Source organism: Hypoxylon fragiforme (assembly GCF_022984875.1).
Source record: "Hypoxylon fragiforme strain CBS 206.31 chromosome Unknown GGS25scaffold_7, whole genome shotgun sequence".
NCBI lineage: Eukaryota > Fungi > Ascomycota > Sordariomycetes > Xylariales > Hypoxylaceae > Hypoxylon > Hypoxylon fragiforme.
Window position 1 is genome coordinate 2,124,453 of NW_026054762.1, and position 21,481 is coordinate 2,145,933.

The 21,481-nt window shown below is 48.2% G+C and overlaps 6 protein-coding genes across 6 annotated transcripts; 3 read left to right on the top strand and 3 right to left on the bottom strand.

Moving 5' to 3' along the window:
• Positions 1–84: 84 nt before the first annotated feature.
• Positions 85–1,987, bottom strand: GGS25DRAFT_500126 (MSF1-domain-containing protein). Its single transcript, XM_049261824.1, has one exon. It carries the CDS (start codon positions 1,366–1,368, stop codon positions 577–579), a length of 792 nt encoding a protein of 263 aa, XP_049114864.1. The 5' UTR covers positions 1,369–1,987; the 3' UTR covers positions 85–576.
• Positions 1,988–2,166: 179 nt separating this feature from the next.
• GGS25DRAFT_500128 (glutaredoxin) lies at positions 2,167–3,881 on the top strand. The gene is made up of 3 exons (XM_049261825.1): positions 2,167–2,747; positions 2,830–3,115; positions 3,266–3,881. Exons 1-3 carry the CDS (start codon positions 2,721–2,723, stop codon positions 3,436–3,438), a joined length of 486 nt encoding a protein of 161 aa, XP_049114865.1. The 5' UTR covers positions 2,167–2,720; the 3' UTR covers positions 3,439–3,881.
• On the bottom strand, positions 3,882–6,436 carry GGS25DRAFT_500129 (gamma-glutamyltranspeptidase). Its single transcript, XM_049261826.1, has 4 exons — positions 5,972–6,436; positions 5,846–5,864; positions 5,426–5,775; positions 3,882–5,347 (listed from the first exon to the last, which is right to left on the bottom strand). Exons 1-4 carry the CDS (start codon positions 6,152–6,154, stop codon positions 4,037–4,039), a joined length of 1,863 nt encoding a protein of 620 aa, XP_049114866.1. The 5' UTR covers positions 6,155–6,436; the 3' UTR covers positions 3,882–4,036.
• Positions 6,437–10,226: 3,790 nt separating this feature from the next.
• GGS25DRAFT_500131 (uncharacterized protein) lies at positions 10,227–11,789 on the top strand. Its single transcript, XM_049261827.1, has one exon. The coding sequence runs from the start codon at positions 10,791–10,793 to the stop codon at positions 11,733–11,735; it is 945 nt and encodes a 314-aa protein (XP_049114867.1). The 5' UTR covers positions 10,227–10,790; the 3' UTR covers positions 11,736–11,789.
• Positions 11,790–12,128: 339 nt separating this feature from the next.
• Positions 12,129–14,025, top strand: GGS25DRAFT_500132 (flavoprotein). The gene is made up of 3 exons (XM_049261828.1): positions 12,129–13,154; positions 13,227–13,425; positions 13,513–14,025. The coding sequence occupies exons 1-3, from the start codon at positions 12,755–12,757 to the stop codon at positions 13,787–13,789; spliced, it is 876 nt and encodes a 291-aa protein (XP_049114868.1). The 5' UTR covers positions 12,129–12,754; the 3' UTR covers positions 13,790–14,025.
• An 832-nt stretch (positions 14,026–14,857) lies between these two features.
• On the bottom strand, positions 14,858–19,230 carry GGS25DRAFT_523875 (uncharacterized protein; the record flags this gene model as incomplete). The annotated part of the gene is made up of 3 exons (XM_049264505.1): positions 14,858–17,611; positions 17,677–17,816; positions 17,934–19,230. The coding sequence occupies 3 exons, from the start codon at positions 19,228–19,230 to the stop codon at positions 14,858–14,860; spliced, it is 4,191 nt and encodes a 1,396-aa protein (XP_049114869.1).
• Between the last annotated feature and the right edge of the window lie 2,251 nt (positions 19,231–21,481).

A 21,481-nucleotide genomic window follows, 5' to 3' on the forward strand; every position in this document is an offset into this window, starting at 1 on the left:
TTTATAAGTACCTAGGTACATACCTAGCAAACACATATCTAAGTCTTATGGCACGAGGAGAAAAAGATCAGGGCGAAAAAAGGCGCAAAAAAAAAGGTTTAATCATTTGCTTGATTACATGAGGGGAGTAATGAGCGGACTACACCACACCACACTACACTATGCCACCACACCGTACGAATCATAGTCGTTTTTGTTAAGAGTAGTAGTAGTAGTAGCAGTAGCAGTAGCAGTATCCATATGTCCAGAAAAAAGCCTTGCCATCATCTCTCCCTCTGTCCCATTCTCCTCTCCTGATTTGATATCGTTAAAATTGAACTTCAACACCCGGTTTGACCAAAAAAACCTTTCGTCGGTCGTAACTAATACGTAAAAAAAGACTTCCAGTTATTCCCTTTCGATCACCAAGCCACTTTTTCTTTCGCTCTCCCCTCCCCTTCCGGCGAAATAATAATTTCCCCAACGCCTTGCTAAGTTTGAAACATCGCACGTGGATATACAGATTTGTGCTTTTCCTCGTCCTTCAATGTGAGTCTTGCCAGTCATCCATCCGGAATAATAATGATGGTGATTGCATCATTGCTGGTCGAAGACGCTTTTCCCTTCCCGCCTTCTCAGTTCCCTGAGCACGGCGACCACTCCGTTGCTTCGCAGTCGTTCCAGTACGATGCGCATCCCATCCCGTGACTTGATCATCTGGTCGTCTGTTTTGTTGGAAGCGATGGATTCGATGCTCTGTTGGATCCTTTTGGCCCCCCAACCAGAGATCCACTCGCCAAATCGCTGAGGCCTGGGTTCTTTGGCATCATCTGTCGATTTGGCCACTGCCCTCTCGGGCTTCTTGCCACCTAGCGTAGACTGATAGCAAAACGTAGTTGTGACGAAGGTGTTTGGGAACAGCGGTTTCTGTGTCGAGGGAGCAGCTGAGGACCTGATCATCGCTGCAGGATTGGGCGACGGGGTCGAAGTAGTGGCCTGGTCGGGAGGAGTGGTCGAATAGTGTTGTTCCTCTACAACACTCAATACCCCCGTATAATTCATGTTGCGGCTCTCGGTCTTCATCCAGCCCTCCTTGATATCCACAACACTAGTCTCGAGAACATAGCTTGACTTGTCACCTCCCCCACCGGTAACACTAGAAGGCAAGATTTTCACTACCGCGGATGGCAAGCGTGTCTTCTTCATATGGACACGCACGGTGTGTAGGCGACCAGTGTCCGGGTCGACATGAGAGGATATGGTATCGGTAGAGAGAACATGGCTGGAGAAGGGATTAAGTTGCGGCGAGTAGTAGCGGAGGAAGAAGGCTAGGGTGACGGTTGGAAATGGGTGAGCATAGGTATGGTTGGTCGTGTGCGTGAGGACCATTTTGCTTGGTGGCAAGCGAGTTCAAATGGGGGGGTTTTTGGAGATTATGGCAAATATGTATGTCGACGATGGCTGCGATGTAGGTACAGATGGGGGCGAATTCTCGTAGGTAGGCGTTCAAAATGGGTTTCGTCAGGCTTGATTGGACGTCCCTTTAGTTTAAGTGACTATACCGACATGGAGGTGGTAGTGTTAGAAGGTTTCGATGCAGGCAGCCTCGAAACCGTAAGTTCTTTTTTTTTTTTATTAATAAAAACCACCAGAATTTTCCCTGTTCCCTGTTTAAAACCCCTTGGATTTGAGGGTAGATAGAAAACAACTCGTCCGTATTGAGTAAGGTGATAGAATTTGGTCCAATACGTAAAGAGTTTAGGTATAAAAGGTAGTTAGAAATGGGGTAGGAATAAATAGAGAGGAAGAGGAAAGAAAGAGTTGGTGATGTGAGGTGATGCGATGGATGATGCGATGGTGGGTGTGTGCGATTGAAACTTACGGGGGGTCGAACGAGGGAAACGTCTAACCTAACACTATTTGACCGCCGACTAATCCGCCCGACCTCCGAGGCCTACCTAATAAGGATTTTTATTGCTTTTCAAATCCAACTGCTTAGTTAATTGATCCGACTCGCTGATAAGATGATCGGTTCTTGGTTTTATTGGTTGAATGCAACCAGAATGCGGGGAAAGCTTGGATCATCAGTGGCAATATTCGATTTGCTGCAGGCTTCCTTAGTATTAACCAATAAGAGCTTACGTAGGCTTGGCCTTCCTTTTATTTCTGGTAGCTAGGTATCCTTGGAGAAGTTGTGCTACACTGCTACGATGCTACTACCATTACTAAAGTTGGTTTTCAGCTTGCACATGTCATCCTCTATCATGTGTTACTATTAGACAAGTTCGAGAACCCTAGAAGCTACAACTGTTTAACCTAGTGATCTTATATCTCTTACTCGATGCTCTATCCATGCACTCCCGAAGTACTACACATATCTGCTCATCGATACATGTACCTTCTCATGAGATCTCAAAATTGAGCAATGTAGCGCTCATTATTACGGATATGGCAATATCACTCAATTAATCATCAAATCTTGCAACAAAGCACTACAAGTAGTTACTCAAAGCATCGATTAATAATGGTTTCTAGTAAGCATGTGATTGGCTCAACATTTATGTGGCGCCAGCTCCCCTGCAAGGCTGATTAGGTGCCTGTCCTAGCGCCGGCACCAACCGTTTACATCATAAGGTCAATTGATTGATTGATTGATTGATCATCACAACTTTTTTTTTTCTTTGCAACAATTAACAAATCACCGTTAATCACAAAATTCTAGTCGGGTTTGTTAAATCGCAATGTTCTCGCGACCATTATTCTCGGCGGTATGTCACTCTAGTCACTCTAGTTACTCTACATATGTCCATACAATGCCACACTTTGACTAACATCCCATGCGACCAACAGACCTTGCGCCAGGCCGCTCGACCAGCACCCAGACAAGTCGCATCTGCCTACATTAAACCCTCACCCTTCCTCACAAGCTTCCAACATCGCCTGTTATCCGACACCACAAAGCAAGCGATAGAGAAGGCAGTCGCCACAGCCCCCGTAGTCCTCTTCATGAAAGGCACACCCGAGTCACCCCAATGCGGCTTTTCGCGCGCCAGCATCCAGATCCTCGGCCTGCAAGGTGTAGATCCCAAGAAGTTTGCGGCCTTCAATGTCTTGGAGGATCCCGAGTTGCGATCAGGTATTTGAAAACGAAGCCCTTTGCTCCCTCCCATAGAAGCCTTTGCGATTTTGGTGTACCTACCTTCGTACCTAGGAAACGAGAAAGAGAGAGAGAGGGGAGGAGAAAAAAAAAGAGAACGAAAAAACTAACCGATTGTGAAAAAAACAGGTATCAAGGAGTTCTCAGACTGGCCCACCATCCCCCAACTCTACATCAACAAGGAATTCGTCGGCGGCTGCGATATCCTCGTCTCCATGCACCAGGACGGCTCGCTGACCAAGATGCTCGAGCAAAAGGGCGTCCTGGTCCCCTTTGACGGAAGTGCCGAGTCCGATGCATAGGTATGTAAATGGAGCAAACGAAATGGATGGGAAGGAAACACAACGATGTGATGATCAAGCAAACTTGTTGTTTTTTTTGTTTTTCTAGATAGAAGAAGAAGAAGAAGAAGAAGAAGAAGAAGAAAACATCATCCGATTACTGGGACACCTGGGCAGGATGGGATGAAAGGAATGAGGTTTGTACGATCAATCCAAAGTACCTATATATGAAGCATGCCATGTAGGTAGACAAGAGACGTCTACGTACACTGCCTACCTACTTAGGTGAGTAGGTTAAGGTACATAATGATCACATTCGGTTGGGTTATGGCTATCACTAGGTAGCTATGTAGGTACACACGTAATTATGATCAAGACTCTATAGCCAACAAGGTGACGATACCTACCTAGGTACCTAAGTCACTTAATAGACAAGCCTAATAGGTACTAAGAGACTATCTGAATATCTATCTCTCTACTACATAAGATAGGTAGGTGTAATACATGTATATCACATATCATATTACCAATTCCTCGCTTACTACTCATACCTATCTACCCACACATCCAGAGCACCCACCCACACACACACACATAAACACACACACACACACACGCATCACAAAGGATACGCCCCCCCATCCCCCCTCGGATCGCTCCCCGCCGACCAGACTCCCACGCCCTCAACCGGATCAACACTCCACCTAATAATCTGCCCCCGTCCAAACTGCGAGCGCTCCATGTCCTCCACGACCTTGACCTCGTGCCCCAGCCCCTTCAGCCCCTCCACCGTCTCCCCCGGCATCCCCTCCTCGACAAAAACCGTCCAATCCGGGCCCGACGCCCCCTGGCTCATGCCAGCACCGACACACACGCGCGGCGCATCGAGCGCCTGCTGCGCGCTCAGCCGCCCGACCACCTGGCCCAGCAGCACCTGCACGTGGCCCTGGGGCTGCATGAAGCCGCCCATGACGCCGAAGACGCTGTGCAGCGAGCCGTCGTGCAGGTTCGTGACGGCGGCCGGGATGATCGTGTGGTACGGCCGCTTCCTCGGCGCCAGCACGTTGGGGTGTCCCGCCTCGAGCGAGAAGTTGGCGGCGCGGTTCTGCAGGGTGAAGCCGCAGGAGGCGGGGACGATGCAGGTGCCGAAGCCGCCGTAGTTGCTGTTGATGAAGGAGATGGCGTTGCCCTGGCTGTCGGACGCGGCGAAGTACACGGTGTCGCTGCTCTGGAGCGCCGGGGAGCCGTGCGGGAGGTCTTTGGATGCGGCGGAGGGGTTGAAGAGCTTGGCGCGGTCGGCGAGGTAGGGTTGCGAGAGGAGGGAGGGGGTGGGGACGGAGGAGACGTTGGGGTCCGCGACGAACCAGCTCGCGTCGGCGAAGGCGAGGCGCAGGGACTCGATGATGGCGTGGAGGTATGGCGCTGTGTTGAAGTCTGCGGCGGTCCATGTGGGGATGGTGCCCGCGGCCTCGAGCTCTTGGATGATGCCGAGAGCCATTAGCGCGACGATGCCTTGCCCGTTGGGCGGGTGCTCCCATAGCTCGAGGCCGATGTCTAGGTTGTCTTTAGTAGATTGGCCGTCGCTGAGGATACTATCTTTCAGCAGCTCCTTCACGTTCTGCCCCCGGAACTTGAGCGAGATGGCCTCGACGGGCTCGCTGCCCGTTTCCATATGGTGCGCCAGGTCCGCTAGCTCGAGGTGGCCCCCGAGGTCCTGCACTACTTTCACGAGTTCTTCTGCGACGCGGCCGGCGTAGAACCCTTTCTTACCTTCGGCGGCTAGGGCGCGGAAGGTCTTGGCTAGCGTGGGGTTCTTCATGATTTCTCCTGCCCGAGGAGCACGTACGCCGTCCGGGGCGCTGGGGTCCTTCTTGAGCATTTCGCTCCCGTTGGGTGAGGCTTTGCGGATCTGTGCCTCTGATTTCTTCCACTGAATGGGGGGTTCTGTGTGTTACTATGATGCTTCTGAGTCTAAAAGGGGGAAAGGGGGGGGGGGGTTTCCACCTACAAAGTGCGCCACGCCCTCCGAAACCGGAAATCCCTTCTCCCCCAGCTCAATCGCCGGCGCCAGGACCTGCTGCAGCGTAACCTTGCCGCTGCCAAACCGCTCGACGGTGTCGTGCCACCCGGCCGCGGCCCCGGGCACGGAGACAGCGTGCACGCTGCTCATGGGGATCTTGCCAAACTCGCCGTCCTTGAGGCCGAGGGAGGCGCGGATGGTCTCGAGCGTGCACTTGTTGCCCGAGCGGCCGGAGCCGTTCATGGCGGAGATCTTTTTGGTCTTGGCGTCGTAGAAGAGGCAAAACATGTCGCCGCCGATGCCCGTGGAGCACGGCTCCGTCATGTTCAGCCCGGCGGCTGTGAGGAAGTGTCTGTTTTTAGTAGTCTACCCTACCATAACCCATTTATAGCCAGAGGATGTACATACCAACTGCTACGGCTGCATCCTAGATTTTAAAGATTAGAAATAAAAGTAAGTACGTGAGAATTTGTAATATGGATGTAATATCAATTCGATTTCAAAGAACAAAGACTGTGGTAGGTAGGTACATACGGCACAGTTACCACCGGCTTCCAACACCTCGATACCACATTTCGCCGCGAGGGGCTGCGTGCACGATACGATGCCCTTGGTGCTGTGGACTACGCTCCGACGGCTCGGAAACTTGGAGAAGACGTCTGATTCCGGAGGGAACACGGAGGGTGTTGTGAGAGGCATCGTGAAGTGAAGGTGCATACACAGTGGCTATCAAAGGATTTAGATGATGTGGCCCAGCTTGATAAAGTCAAGATGTAAACGGCAAATGAATAGGTAGGTAGGTTAGAGAAAACTATGACGATGATTCAACTCTGTGTCTCTGATGTACCTACCCGTTGCGGTTCACCGGGTTGCCTGGTATGTATAGCCGTCCGAAAGCCATGATGTATTAGCCTCCGCTCTGCCCCGAGGTAAATGGCAGGTAGGTACATAATAGTCTAAGTATAGCGCAATAGGCGCCCCGAGTTTCGGACCTAGTAGTGGTTTTACATATCCTCTTGCCCATTCGGGACTAAATGAATGATCGCTAATTCTTGGTAGTTGTAGTATTAGTCGCCTATGGATATCTGACTTATCACAATGTAACATGGAAGGATACACACGATGCTCTTTCTATAAATCTTTGAACTTTCCGCTTACATGTATTGAGCTAGTTATAGGGGGCACAACATATGTACTAGGTATAGGTGAAGTTTAATAAAAGTCAATGCCTAATATATTTACCTGCCTACCTAATAGTTCTACCTAGTGGTAGGTATGTAACTCTTAAGTCTCTAGCAAGCCCAACGTGTCGCTCCCACATCCCCTCAATCCACAACGCCGGGCCCGGCGCCGTACAATTAGTCATGCAATCATATGTACCTACGTATATATGTACGACCAAAAGACCGGGATCAAGCACGTCCGGATCGTTACCCCTAATATAGCCCGAAGGTACGCCATTTAAAGGGGTGTTGGAGTTTTGATGGACTTGGCTGTAACTGCTACCTATGGCGTGCCGACGGTTTCGTTGGGAATGCTGTGGGTGATAAGTAGGAGGGTTAAGTACCTGTGCCAAGTCCGAAGTTCGTAGGGTAGGTAGAGTGTTTAGTATGCGGGAGGAGCTTATCGACGCGCTGTGTGTACAGAAAGGGGGTAGGAAAAGGGGTAATTTTACTATATATCCTAAAGCTACCTACTTTTAATCGCCAAACCAAGCCCACTCTTTCTTGCGTCTTTCACCCAGCATGCCTATATCGAAACCGCTTGTCGCCGAGCGTCATTCATATCGCTAGAAAAAGAAAGGGAGCTTGTTCGAGAGGTTGATGGGCTGATCGAATTGCGTCTCCTCCATCTAGGTGTATCATTAGTGTCTGCTCGTATGCATGCAGGTACATGACGGATACTAATAAAAATACCTGCGTGTCGGTTTCATAAAACAGAAGAGTTGGATAAATGCTAAGAGCGTCATCAGAAGACCGGAAGCCATTACGCCACCCGCGAGCTGCGTCAAAAAAGGCCTAAGAGTCAGGTTGTTCGGATGAGTTGTTGTGGTTATTCGAGCATAAGAGTCGGTCGAATACCCAGAATAGCAATGCTAAGACCAGGAAATACATAGGGTTGTCAAGCCACGTTGCTTCGAGTATTCAGACGTAGAGGAATGATGGCATTCTGGGTAGAATGAAAGAAGAGGCTGCGTCAGGTGCTTGATTTGCTCGTGTCGGCTAGGCGATCTGGTCACATGCCGTGCTGGGATGAAATAATCCGTCAGGCTAGCACGCCGTGGAATGTTATATATATGCGTAGGTCAGTGATTAGGTAGCATGATAGTACGAAAGGTTTGGCCCTTGTGGGTTTCACATGTCGTGTAGTTTGCTTCAGGCGACGACAAGTGTTGAAATTCTCATGAACAAACGGACAAACTTCAGAGCATATAACTAAGTGAGCCCCTTGGATGCTCAAACACACGGTCGAGCCCATTTCGAATACATTGCAACTGTTGGTCTTGGAAACGGTGTGGTTCAATGAATTTGGCAGTCTCAGAGTTTCGTGTCAGTATAATTTCGACACAGGTGGCACGTTTGCATACCACGCATACACGTATTCCACTACTCATATGTGTCTAGAATAGAAATATATGGGCTTCGAGTCAGATTCTCTTTACACGTTCGTCAAGTCCTTTAGTACGTGTACTTTGTACTTCATCGATGTTCAATATGAACGAGTCATCCCTATGCGCAGACCACCTCGACCTTCTAATCACTTGCCGCAAAGCTAATGATGAGTGTGTTGGGGAAATAACTGGATATCATGAGATATAGATCGAAAATAATAAAAAAGGTATGGGTACGCGTATGGGTGATGGATGGTGGGTGTGGCGAGGGCAAATTGAAAAACAATAAAAATATAAATAAAGGAGAAAAATGGCAAAAAAGCTCGGTACCCCCCAGGATCGAATCCAATACCTACGAAAAACTCCTTTGAACGGGTCGTACTGTCAAGTTAGCGTTTTAGTGCAGGGACGCCTCCAGCATATGACCCGCCGGCGGTAGTTTTCTCTAACCTCTTGTCCACCCAACATGTGGGGTCGGTTGAAATGGAATGCAGTTATTTCAGTATATAGGGTTAACTAACGGCCAGGCAATTGGGGGGGTCGCTTGTATTCGTTTCGATGCCGGGGCCACGGACGGGCCAGCTGGCAAGTTGAGGCCTGAGTCGTAAGGTATCAACCTCCAGGTTATTTGATTACCTATGGAACAAGGCACCAAAATAAAAGGCGTAGGAAAGGCCCTATAAGCGAGAGGTACAGAGGTACATTCAAATCAAGATCTAGGTACCTCTTTGTCCACGGAGATACAATCACAAAGGGGTTATACTCCTAATATCTACTCGAGAGCAAATATAGAGGCATATAAACCCACTGGATATGACCTCACGAGAGCAGGATAAGTGCGTATATCATACTCCAGGCCACAAATTTACAGAATCTTAGAGGCAGAAGGTGGTAGATTCTTGGAGGACAGAAGTTCAGTACCGGGCTTACCTCCGAAAATGTACTCAAAGCAGTTTGACAAAAAAGAAGAGGAATCATAAGAGTAGGAGAACTGTATAGGGCACCTAACAACTCCCATTGACTTCACTTTAGTCATCCTGGTAGCTTCATGGTTCATAAAACCACCTTGGACTCGAGTTTGATGCCCTCTATCTAGTTCACCAAGTTCTCTCTACGTGGTATTTATCTCTTCGTTCCGTGAACAGCATCACTTCTGTCAGAAAACATACCTCTTTGATGTTGGCGTTGTCTTTTTATATAGTCCACGAATTTACTCTTTCATATCAATAAGCTCTGTTCAGAATGATAGGAACCACTTTTTCTCTATCAACGACGCTCCGTCTTCTTTGGAAGTTCATCTTGTCATTTCACACCCCATTGCCCATTTCAAAAGTTGCCTGAATTTATCTACTCATCTAGGATATCAATCAGTAACCGTCAAGAGGTGTCTATATTCATAGGTTTTGCTAAGGAGAATCTTTGTCATAATTTAGCCCATCACATAGGATGCCGACCTTGTCACATCTGTAGGTTATGCCTATAACTCATTAATAATCGCGTGCGAGTTGCGATACTGCATTTTATTCCAACATGGCTCAGACTTACAGAAATGGAGTGTCAAAACTCACAAGAAATGCCCTTGGCCGTGGTTCTCAATCCACAAGATTCATAGTGTTTAACTTCAGTTGCCCCTATTTTGTTATAACCCCCTTTTCGCCTCAACAGCACTAGACTAGTGATGATTTTATGAGCTGGATATAATATTCATACCGTGGAACGCCAACACATTAAAGTAGTCATGGCTGCGACCTTGAAAAGTCCACCCAGTAATCTGGTCATCATCGGACTCGGTAATGGAACAGGTGCGATTCTTCACATTCGCTTCTAGTAAGAATACAGACTCAAAAGAATATTTGCCTACCAGGTGTATATTGCTGGTAGGCTTCCTGCGACCGTATAACCGGCCGTCAACGTCCAATATCTCAAGCAACAGGTGCCCGAAGAGTAGTAGTGATGATGGCCTTGGGCTTCTTTGATATGATTCAATCCCATCTCCAGGTCGTATCTGCATTAGGGCACAGGTGCCCTCATCTTTTAGCCCACACAGTATTGGTGTTTTCGACATGCAAACCAGTCGCGAAACGCATCCATATCAGTATGAACAGTGCGTAAGTAGTGATTCAGAACTTGAATGGAAGAAAGTGGTTTATATAATCGACTCATACTAGAGCACAGTACCTTGTACCTTAGCCATTGACTCTAGAATCAGCTGCATGGCTACCATTCTAATTTATTTCCCACTGTCCATTCATTCCTGCTCTATTTCTCTTTTCCTTTCCTCTCCCATCCACAATAGACCTACTGAATGTGGTGGTTGCAACAATACTTAAATACCCATCATCCTACAGCAATTCATCTACCTTCCTGCAACCTACACCTTTTCAACTCCAGACCCTAAATACAACCTACAACATCTCAATTACAGACCCGAATACATCCTCCAACAGATACCTAAACATACAAACACAGACGCCTAAAATATCATTGATATATCCCTACAACACATCATCTCATCCCGAGATCAACGCTTGTAGCGTATCGCTATTACTGTTTCCACACTCATTACGTTTTCTAGAACAACCAGCCGTCAACAGTCTCATAAATATTCCTAGTACTCGAACAGACTGCTTTATCGCACTTTCATCAATTTCATTTTTCAATACATTCGCTCCACTAGCAGCTACAGGTTCGTGACGCGCCCTCCACTCTATAGCTACAACCTCAACGCCGACACTGATATTAATGCTAACGTCGGGATTCAGCCACGGTATCAAAATGTCGTCGACTGGAGTAGTTTCGATGTTGGAGAGCAGCATGACCCAGCTGTCTTTGAAATGGGTGGGCATGACACTTGAAAAGATTCTGCCACAGCACGGCTTCGTCTTCCGAGAAGGCCAGAAGATTTTCAACCAGCAAGAAGACGAGGAGCACATCATCAAGGCTCTTCAGGTCTTGTCGCCCGAAATGGACAAGCATACTATCGACTTGTCTCTCGCCGGTATCATCAACCGTGCCATTGGAGTTAGAGAAACCTTCCCTACCCGAAACTACTACTCACACCCTTGCAACGAGTCTTTGTTCGAGAACGCTCGAATGAGATCTATGTGGGCGGCCGACCTTCCGAACGGTCTGATCTCGACACTCTTAGAAGCCATGATCCACGCTCGCCGCGTCTACATCAAGATTACGCACTACCGAGGGATCCTCGCAGGGGACAAGGGCAAGCCGGAGAGCTGCCTCGCCAAAGCAGTAGATGGATGGCTCCAAGACAAGCCAGTCTCCAAGGCCGATCGGATCTACGCCCGAACTTCACCACTTCATGTACAATTCCTCATCAACAAGCTCATGGACCGAGAGCCCGAGGATATGGATTGGGACCACCTGTCGGACGGCGTGTCCGACTATGAAGACTCGGACAAGGAGAACAAGGATCCAAGAGACTACGGAAGCGAGGACGAGAACGACCCTTGGGTTCCCCCCCGCGACAACGCGAAGAAGAACAAGATTACCAAGATCACGAAGGTTGGGAAGGTTACGAAGGCTTCAAGTCATGGGAAAACCCGCCGCTACGCTACTAAGCGTGGAACCTTACAAGAATCTCGCCGTGCGGGTAATCTCAACGGAAACAAGATATCCTATAAACCATTGGCGCCGATCAACTACCTCACTCGATGGATGCGAGTATAGGTAGTGAAGGGAGTGGATGAAGGTGTACTTGGGAGTTTGGGGTTTGGAGTTGGGAGTTGGAAGTTGGCGATTACCTAATCGAATAGACTAGGTTTTAAGGTTAGGGGTTTTAGTTTGAGCTTTGATCAAGTGGGGTTTATCGGTTTCGGGGATATCGGAGTTATGGATACCTCAATACATTGCCCCGCGCGGAGTACGGAATACGCCGGTGTGGGCATGTTTGCTGCTTTGCTGTGCTAAGTTTGGACCAATGAGCTCTCGATCGCAAAAACTGGTGACCCCTTTCCTTTCTTTCTTAACAATGCATTTTTATGTTTCCCCTCACTTGCCTTTCCTCATCTGCAATGCTTTCCTTGCCTGTATGCTAGCTAATCGATAATGACTGCGCGTCATGCCACTTTAAACTTTGGAGAAATACATTACATAGTATCATATGACCAACCCCAATTTCTTGAGTGGCCGGCCCCAACATAAGTTTACCTCATGGTTGAAAAATACAAAAACCACGACAGTATGACCCTAATACCAATTGGACCCGGCCGTTAGAAAGAAAGAAAGAAAAGCTTAAGTGCCCAGGTGCTTCTGTCCCGCATCGAGCTACCCAGCTTGGACACCTACCCGTAGCCCTATCTAGAACCTACCTCGGGTAATAATAAACGCTGCATAGTACCCTGGACTCTAATTACATACTTAGTAAAGTCCATTACATACAAAGATCAGAAGCTTCACTTAAACGTGGGAATTGCCTCACTCGTGATCTGCTTATCTAAACAAAGAGCTTAAGCTCCTGACAAGCTCCGATCTCGTCCTCCATATCCCCCGGAACTTGCCATCGTCACAATTGTATTTATCTTAAGCCAAGCCCAGCCACATATGAGCTGTATATTCCATTTCACAACCTCAAATTTATATTGACCGACTATTCTTAAGAAGATCCAATTGTGATTTATTTACCTAATAATCTACCCATTGAGAAATATCAAGAACAAAAGAAAGGAAGAGATAGATAAAGAAGAAAAATGCTCCAATCCATATCCCCCAAGCACGACGTGCACCACGAGCGGCGGCGCAAGAACTCCCTCGCGAGCCTGACCTCCTCCCTGCACGACAACAAAACGCACCTCCTCCTCGCCGCCACCGGCTCCGTCGCCACCATCAAGCTCCCCCTCATCATCTCGACCCTAGCGCGCAACCACGCGCAGCGACAACACACCGATGGCGCCACCGCCAAAGACCTCAGCATCCGCGTCCTCCTAACCCCCTCCGCCTCCCGCTTCCTCGCCGGCCAGTCCCACGAGCAGCCCCCCATGTCCTCGCTGCTGACCATGGACTGCGTCGATGGCGTCTACATCGACGCCGACGAGTGGCGCGAGCCGTGGAAGCGCGGCGATGCGATTGTGCATATTGAGCTGCGACGGTGTAAGTCTCCCCCCCCCCTCCTCTGCTCTGTATACTTCGGGTATAAGAAGAAATAGCTAATATAAAAAACAGGGGCCGACCTCCTCGTCATCGCACCCCTGAGCGCCAACACCATGGCCAAGATCGTAGGCGGCTTCGCCGACAGCCTGTTGACGAGCGTTGTGCGCGCGTGGGACGCGTGGGGGGATCTCGATGTCCCGAACCCCAACTCCAACGGTGGCGGCAGTGGTAGTCGAAGGCGGAAGCAGAAGAAGCGCATCTTAGTCGCTCCGTGAGTGACCGACCCCCTTCCCTTCTATGTGTGTGTGTGCGTGGCATGTGCATGCACAAACCGCTAACCAACCACCCCCTTACCCAGCGCAATGAACACAGCCATGTGGCGACACCCCATCACCGCCAAGCAGCTCGCCGTGCTCGAGGACGAATGGGGCGTCCACTCCAAACTCCCAGCCCAGGCCAAACCCCAACCCGGCGGCGAGAGTGCAGACCACGAGGAGAATGACACGGACGGCTGGTTCGAGGTGCTCCGGCCCGGACAGAAGACGCTGGCGTGTGGCGATGTGGGCGACGGCGCCATGATGGAGTGGAGCGATATCGTGGCTGTTATTGAGGATAGGTTGGGCTTGGAGGGGTGAGATTTTTCGTTGAGAGTGTGCTGTAGTATGAGTTTTACTAAGAAAGGGGGGGGGGTTTTCAATGATGGCGGGTTTACATAGGAAGGACAGGCGTTATGGGGAGTATATTTACCCTGGAAGATATCGTTGCCTCGTTGAAAATTTAGGAATTGAGGACGTAGTTATTATAGGAGACTAAATTGTAGAAAAATCGAGTAATTGGGATTTAATATTGACTTGACGTGCGAAAATAGCGCCGAGAAAATGAAAATGCAAGTCACGAAAAGCCTATCAGAGACAGACAGACAGACAGACAGACAAGCAGAAACGGACCTCAAACATGTCATACCATACATAAAAAGGGGGTGGTGGTCATGATTCAGTTCTTGAGTAACAGCAGCAGCAATAGTAAAGTAATAACAATAGCAGCGGTAGCAGTATCAGCAGTAGCAACAGCAACAGCAACAGCAATAGCAGTAGCAAAAGCAGTAGCAGTAGTAGGTATTACTATACACATCCATGAATTTCATTTCCATTCCCGTCCCTTATACAAGGACCAAAACGAAAACCAACAGAGTTTAGGGGGTTAGGAGGGAAAGCGCAAAACGCCTCATCCCATATGCGATCTTGTCATATGCGTTCGTTTGCCTGTGCCTGCGCCTACTAGATAGGTAGGTAGGTAGGTAGGTAGGCAGACCGGACTCTTCCAATCCTCCACGACGTTTCTACAACGTGGGAAGACACAAGAAGTGGAACGGCAAAGCAAAGCAATGAAAGCAAATATCAAGAAGGCCCAACTGCTTGCAAAAAACAAAGCAGGCCCCTTTCCCTATTCCCTATTCCCTAATCCCTAGACCTTAGTTCATAGACCCTAGACCGCCAAAATTACAAATGCAATGTCGCGAGAACGCCCACAGATGCATGCATCGGATGATTGGTTGGTTACATTTCAAATACCCCATCCCCATAATACCCCTGATAAACCCCCTAACCCCTCCCCTTTCTCTTTCTCTGATCTCCTTTTGAATATCCGCCTCCTCATTATTTATCTAGTAGAACGAGGCTATTAATTACCCCGAATCGATCGAATCATATCAGGTCATTCGGGTCGTGTCGAAATGTACATTTGTCGCCTTTGGCGCACTGGCCCTTGGCCCAGAAGGTGCAGGGCTTGGTGCCGATCAAGGAGCGGTTGATACCCTTGTGGTCTTTGGCACCGCGATTAAAGTCTTTGCGATTACCTCGGTCGGGATTGTCGCGTTGGTTTTGCATGTCTGGCGTTTGGCTAGACTGTGCTTGGCCCTCGTATGCGGGAGTAGCTTGAGACTGGCCGCTGTAGAGTTGAGGTAGCAGCTGCGCGGCAATAGACGAAGTAGATTGGGGCTGGGCCCCGTAACTGTTATAACCGTTATTAGCCTGGAGTTGGGCTTGAGTCGGATTCCAGCCTTGTGGATATGCATAGTTGGATGCATAAGCTGGCGCTGCAGTAGGCTGTGCAGTTGTCTGTCTCAGGGCTGCCAGGATGTTCTGGACAGACGGATCAAGCTGATCAGGAACGGGAGCCACAGCACTCTGAGCTGGCTGAGCTGTGGATTGACTAGCTTGAATGGCCTTAACCTGCTGAATGATGGCTGCGTATTGATCCGGCAGCTGGGGAGCCGACGGGTATAGTATCGACGGCGAGTACTGTGACGGCTGCTGTGACGGCGGTTGCCGTTGTGCCTCAAGGTCCCGATTGCGGCCGGCGTGCCATTCTGCAACACGGTCTGGGTTCGATTGGATATGCTCCGGCGGTTCGGTCGTAGGGAACGGTTTGTCTTTGAATTGGGAAAAAACTGTTTCTAGGGAATCGATATCCATTTGAACCTTGGGATCCGCGTAATCATTTCGGCGTTGGGTCTTCGGATTTGCTGGATCATACGGATCGGGGTCGACATAACTCTTGATCTTATCCAACGTAAGAAGGCGGAGAACCTCTGCTGCGTTTTCCTGCTCGGTACGTGGAGTAGGTCTGTTTGAAGGATATGCTTGTGGTGCAGCAGGAGAAGAACTAGATGCGAGTTTTAATCGGCGCAGGGCACTCTCCAGTGCTATGGAAGGTCCACGCTGGATGTACTCAGACCATCGAGTATGAATCTCGGCACGTCGAGGAGAGTCTGGTGGAAGAGATTCCTGCCATCTATATAGGTCTGATGGAAGAACATATATAGCCGGTTGCTTGAAAGTCTCGGCGACCTTGCTAGGTGGCGATCGAGGTGTTTCTGGAATCTCAGACACGCTGGTGTAAATCGTCATTAATTCGCGGCTTTCGTAATTCTCCATAACCTTCTTCTGCATTGAATCAACCATACGGGTGCCCCCGCGAGTAACAAACGTCTTCGTCCGCCACTCATCAGAGATTGCCAGCTCAGATAGAAACGGTGTGGGGGTATACCAGGAACGGATGGCGACCTCCTTGGCCTTTTCCTCTTCATCCTCGTCATCATTTTCCTGAAACCGTTGCTTCAACATCTGGCCTTCGGAGCGATTATCACGAGCATCTCGAAGCATGTTATGATCTCGACCCTTGTCTTCTGCTGTGTCATGCTCGAAAACCCGGATATCGGCAAGTTCTTCGTCGGGCTTCCATGTGACGCGAAGATGCCTTCGCGACTCCTTGCGTAGTCGTAGTTTAGTTTCCTCCGGAGTCTCAGGGGCCCTTGTTGGCTCTTCTTGTTGCTTGGGCTTCTCCTTGGGCTTTTGAATCTGATCGAGGAGACCCCCTATAATGGAAGTGCTGGATTGTTGCGGTGCTGCTTTTTTGGGCAGCGATTTAGTGGGTATACGTGCTCTACCTGGGAGCATTGATCCACTCGGCCTGGACCGAGCTTGTGTAATTGCTGTCGATGCGGGTTGCGACGTATTTGAAGTTGAAGTAGATAGTGCCTTGGCAGTTGCTGGAACACCCATAGCACTCTCTGTAGCAGCTTTTTTGGGAGCTCGTGAATCCATGTCTTCGTCTCCGGGCCTTTTGGCAGAACTCTGAGGGTTTGCTTTTGCTGCCACGCTGCTCACCTTTCTCGCAGATCCCAAACCAGAGTAATCGATTGGTTGTATTTTTTTAATCTCCGTAGTAGCCTTCTTTAAGGGAAGGTCTTTCTTCAAAGGTTGTGCTTTGGTCATAAGTAAGCCGTCTTTGCCATTCGTCGACGCCGATGACTTCTTAGTAATGCTTGAAGTGACCTTCTTAGCGTCGTCTCCCTTTTTACCATCATCCTGAATATCCTCTGCCTCTAACATGGAACGTTTTCGAGCGTTATCAAATATCTGTTCCATGTATGCCTTAGATTCTTCATCAAGATAGTGGTTGTACTTTTGCCTGACACGATCCAACTTGACCCTGTCGGTTAGGAACGCCGTGTTCACGGTGACGAAAAGCGAGACAAGTTTGAGAATAGCCTTTGGCAAAAAGCCGTTGTAATCTTCGGATGCAAATCGATTTCGCAAGAGGATAGACAGACTCCCGAGCAGCTTCTTATGCGTGCCGAGTTGTGTCAGAGTAAAGCGATCACCATATTTGATGGCGGTCTCGATAGCAGTGCGAATCGATGCAAATGTATCCTCCAGAGCGGCTTGCAGTGATTCTAGTTTGGCGTTATCGCTCTTTTCTTGCGCTCTCTCTAGATCACTCTTGAGATCTTTGCTTTTCGTCCATATATCTGTAACATAGTTCCCAAAAGCATGAATGTTGTCTCCGACAGCTTTCTGTGTAGGCTCTGGTGATTTTGGGTCGCGCCAGAGGATGTTGATGATATCATATTCAACGGCCTTGAGGGTGTCGTCAGGGCGCGGCTTCAGCTTAATCTAGTGAAAGGAGAATATTAGTGATGTTGGGCAATTGGATGGCGCAGATAGACAGAAATGCTTACTTCGCGAGCTGTAGTATCCTCCAAGTTCTCCTCGTCGTCACTGCTGCTAGTTGAGCTTCCAATCTTCTTGGTGGTAGAATCCATCTTGGAGATTTTCCGCTTTGTCGCTTTTGGTTTTGATTCTTTTAATGGTTTGGAGGCTACAAGTTTGAATTAGCGTAATGAAAAGTTGAGAGATAGGTACTTGAGACGTCGACGAGATCGAGAATATGAACAAATGTACATGAAAAAAGAAATAAAGTGGGGATTTGATTTACCTTCGCTGTCTGCCACAACAACTGGCTCATTGTCCAGCCGCTGTATCTCAATTTCAACTAATTGCTTCTCCGACTCCGATAGTGAATTAGGCGAGAGAATTTTGGCGGACAGTGCATCACGTTCCTTCTGAATTTCGCAGGGTAACCGAGTGCGGCGTTGCGGTAGAACGCGCAAATTAAGCGTATCATGCTTAACAACAAATGGTTTATCCGAGCTAATGGGCAAAGATTTTATGGAAGCAAAAGTACCGATTTTAGTCTTTGGCGGGTTCTTGATTGATATGAAAGGGCACCCATCTGGACGCTCCCAAGGATGCTCCTTTTGAACTGTGATGTCCATACTTTGAGAAATTTGAGAGTTGCTAGGTGTAGGTTGAGGAACAATTGTCGGCATGGCGCCGCGCGTCTGTTGATGTTGAAAGTGAACAGCCATTGGGCCATCCATGAGGCGCTGTTGAGTGGCGGCAGGTGTAGCTCGGAATTTCTGCATGAGTTGTCCATCGTCATGTAGCGATCCCTCAAACTGCGGCAATACAGGCTGAGATGATGGAGGGCTGAAGTAAGCTTGGCCATTCCGAGGGTCGAAGCCATTCATCATCTGTTGAGGTATTACTGGAGTGTTATGATCAGGAACGAACGCTGTGCCCCTCTGGCTAGGTTGAGGATTCTGGAGACCTGTATATGGTGTGATGTGTGCCCGCTGTTGATATATGGATTGAGGATTGTGAGGTTCAAAGTTCATAGGCCTCTGATTGAATTGGGCTGCGACTGGCTGAGCTGGTGTGCCCTGCCATGACGGGCCACTGAACGAAGTAGGAGTATGAGCATGGCCGTGATTCTGTGCCGGCTGTTCAGAAACATATTCAGCTGGAAGCTGATTTTGATATGACGTTTCATATCCCTGGTGGGGATTGAAAGGTGTCTCCCTGTATTGCTGTTGTAGATCTGGAGCCCCGTGACTATGTAGACTACTTCCGTTGGAGTCTGTGTTATTATTATAGTGATGAGCAGTCGCGTAATAAGAAGCCTGATCTGGTATGTTGCCTCCTCCAAATGTTTCACTCCCGAAATGACCTTCAGAATGGACAGGCGGATAGGTGGAAAACCCAGGTGAGGCGAAGTATTGATTGTTTGTTACTGGTGTTTCGTAGGTCTGGTTTGACGGATTTCCATATTGTTGGAAGTTATTGAAATTATTCATTTCAAGATCTCCTGACGCTCCTCCTCCGTGACTAGACAGACCACCTATGTCATTGGCATAGGGGTTGTCTTGCCACCCATGGCCATTTTGGGTCATGGTTGTCTGTTGAGGCTGAGGGATGTCACGTGATGGAAGAAGTGAGGAATGCGAGGGTTGAAAGGAAGCACGTGACCTGGGCGCATTAGCATAAAAGACTAGCAGAGCCAAAAGTATTTAAGGTGGTGGGGCGGCTGTATCAAGTCGCCCCTAAAATTCGTAAGAAAAAGGGGTCGTGTTACTTGTCGGCTTTCCCCGTTAAGATGCACACAATGGGAACAATAACACTTACTAGTAATTATGACAGCTGATTTATTTCTGCACAATATTATCATTGAATATGAAGCCGAAAACATATAACAACGCGTTGTCTTTTGCGATTGTGAGTAGAGGCGTTGTATTAGATAATTAAAAAGACAACCAGGGTGTCTATTTAAAAACACTGGGGTTACACAAGGGGTGTGCTTAGAATAGACCTGTAAAAAGCGGCTGGGACTTGCAGGCTATGATTAGGCCGGATCGGGAATAGAGAGCGCAAATCTAAGCCACCTGCAGATAGACAAATCAGCTTTGGCCTCAAGCGCAAAGTAAGAAAAGAACAAATATAACACGGATGAGGATAGGTTCAGTGGTAGAATAAGGGGGGGTTCTAAAAGCCAGAGCACTCGATGGATAAAATTTGGTTAGACAACATGATGAATGAATTCTTTGAGGTGGGGCGTAGTCCAAAATAAATGGGGTTTCGACTGTCGACAGAGGGTGAGTGACACTGGCACATCCATCAGAGGATAGGTATTGAGACTTCTGAATAGTGGTTAGGAACCGTCAAGACCTAAACAGAACTTCCTATGACAAGATGTAATACAGCCATATTGCCGATATCTCCTTAGCTTATAGGTAAGTTTGTAGTTAAGGTCGAGATTGCATAGTTGTAAATTATGGTGCTCGATATCTAGGTAGGAACCAGAGTCGATTTGGCGATGGCTGTTGGTTGCATGTGCTTTCGCTATACTGTCTCTGCCCAAACCTTTGGCCGACTTGTTGGCATAAGGTAGATCTCTGATTCCTGGAGAGGCTCAAGAACTCTTGGCTGTGAACAACTGGGACCATTAAAATTGACGGATGAAAAGCCCAACAGTAGCCGAAATCAGAACGATTCCGACATACTGCTAGTGCCTTCATATTCAAAGTTGGGGAATTTTCTGGAGGAGACTACATTGATGTCTCGTGGTTTTTTTTTAAAAAAGCGCCTTTCAGCCTCCGTCCCTCTCAAAGATGGGAATTTAGGAGTTACTTGTTAGATGTTGAATGGTCACTAGAACTTTCATTGTTCAAGTCGCATCCCTCGAATGCTCTGCTCTGATGTAGTCCAAAGTGAGGATGCAGCCCCCGTCTCCCTTATCTTGTGATGGCTGCCAGCCCAAATTTCCCCTGCCGAGATGCAAATACAAGTGATGCAAAAATCGGAGTTTGCGGGTGGGTGGGTGGAGAATCCATAACAAATGATCAACCAGGGCGCAACACGCACATATTGTGTATACACATGCTCTTTGTTTAAACATTTGGGTAGATGATAGTGTTGAAAGGCAATGCAAAAGATGGGAAATTTTAAGGGAAGACTTAAAGGAAAGAAGGGAGAGAGGTTAATGTTATTTTCATACCCTTTAGTGTTTTAGTTAATTATTCCAGTTCCACGTTTGCCGGGCTAATACCAGCTGATGCTGTCCTGATTCTTCTTATGAAGAATACAGTTGTTCGTCATGCTCTCATTATTGAGAGATATACTTTACGGCACAAAATCTCCTTGGTTGGTTTAGAAGAGAAAAAAAAGGTCTATCTCAAGAATCCTGGTTGGTGAATGAAGGGTTGCCAATGTACTGGAGGTAAGTGTTGGATGCTTGCTAGAATTGAATAATCGAGGAATGAGTGAGCGAGCGACGGAGCGATCGATAGACCGGCACAAATTTCCGAGTACAGCTGCCAAATCAAGTTGAAGAAAAAGAAGATTTCCCTCCTCCTCTATGAGATTATTTACTGTTCAGACGAAGCAGATGATGGATTATGGTAGATATGGATCGGAGTTGCGACACGGAGGGTATGTTGAGAATGGTAGATGTTAAGGTGATGAATGGTAAATGGAAATGGGAAATAGGAAATGGGAAAGAGAGAAAGGTTGATGGATGTTTGGATGTTGGGTGATGATAATAGTAGGTGGGAAGGAAGGGGACGCGTTGTGGATGAAGAGGAAGAATGGGCGTTGCAAGCTTTTTGGGGCCGAGCAAGAGAAAAGGAAGAAGGAAAACAGTCCATA

Bases quoted from the DNA above. Each gene is read 5' to 3' on its own strand.
- GGS25DRAFT_500129 (XM_049261826.1), bottom strand. From the start codon at position 6,154: ATGCACCTTCACTTCACGATGCCTCTCACAACACCCTCCGTGTTCCCT. The intron at 5,348-5,425 runs GTAGGTGGAAAC...CCCCCCATTCAG, and splicing joins CGGAGGGCGTGGCGCACTTT to TGGAAGAAATCAGAGGCACA.
- GGS25DRAFT_500128 (XM_049261825.1), top strand. From the start codon at position 2,721: ATGTTCTCGCGACCATTATTCTCGGCG. The intron at 2,748-2,829 runs GTATGTCACTCT...TGCGACCAACAG, and splicing joins CGCGACCATTATTCTCGGCG to ACCTTGCGCCAGGCCGCTCG. The intron at 3,116-3,265 runs GTATTTGAAAAC...TGAAAAAAACAG, and splicing joins GGATCCCGAGTTGCGATCAG to GTATCAAGGAGTTCTCAGAC.
- GGS25DRAFT_500126 (XM_049261824.1), bottom strand. From the start codon at position 1,368: ATGGTCCTCACGCACACGACCAACCATACCTATGCTCACCCATTTCCA.
- GGS25DRAFT_500131 (XM_049261827.1), top strand. From the start codon at position 10,791: ATGCTAACGTCGGGATTCAGCCACGGTATCAAAATGTCGTCGACTGGA.
- GGS25DRAFT_500132 (XM_049261828.1), top strand. From the start codon at position 12,755: ATGCTCCAATCCATATCCCCCAAGCACGACGTGCACCACGAGCGGCGG. The intron at 13,155-13,226 runs GTAAGTCTCCCC...TATAAAAAACAG, and splicing joins GCATATTGAGCTGCGACGGT to GGGCCGACCTCCTCGTCATC. The intron at 13,426-13,512 runs GTGAGTGACCGA...CCCCTTACCCAG, and splicing joins AAGCGCATCTTAGTCGCTCC to CGCAATGAACACAGCCATGT.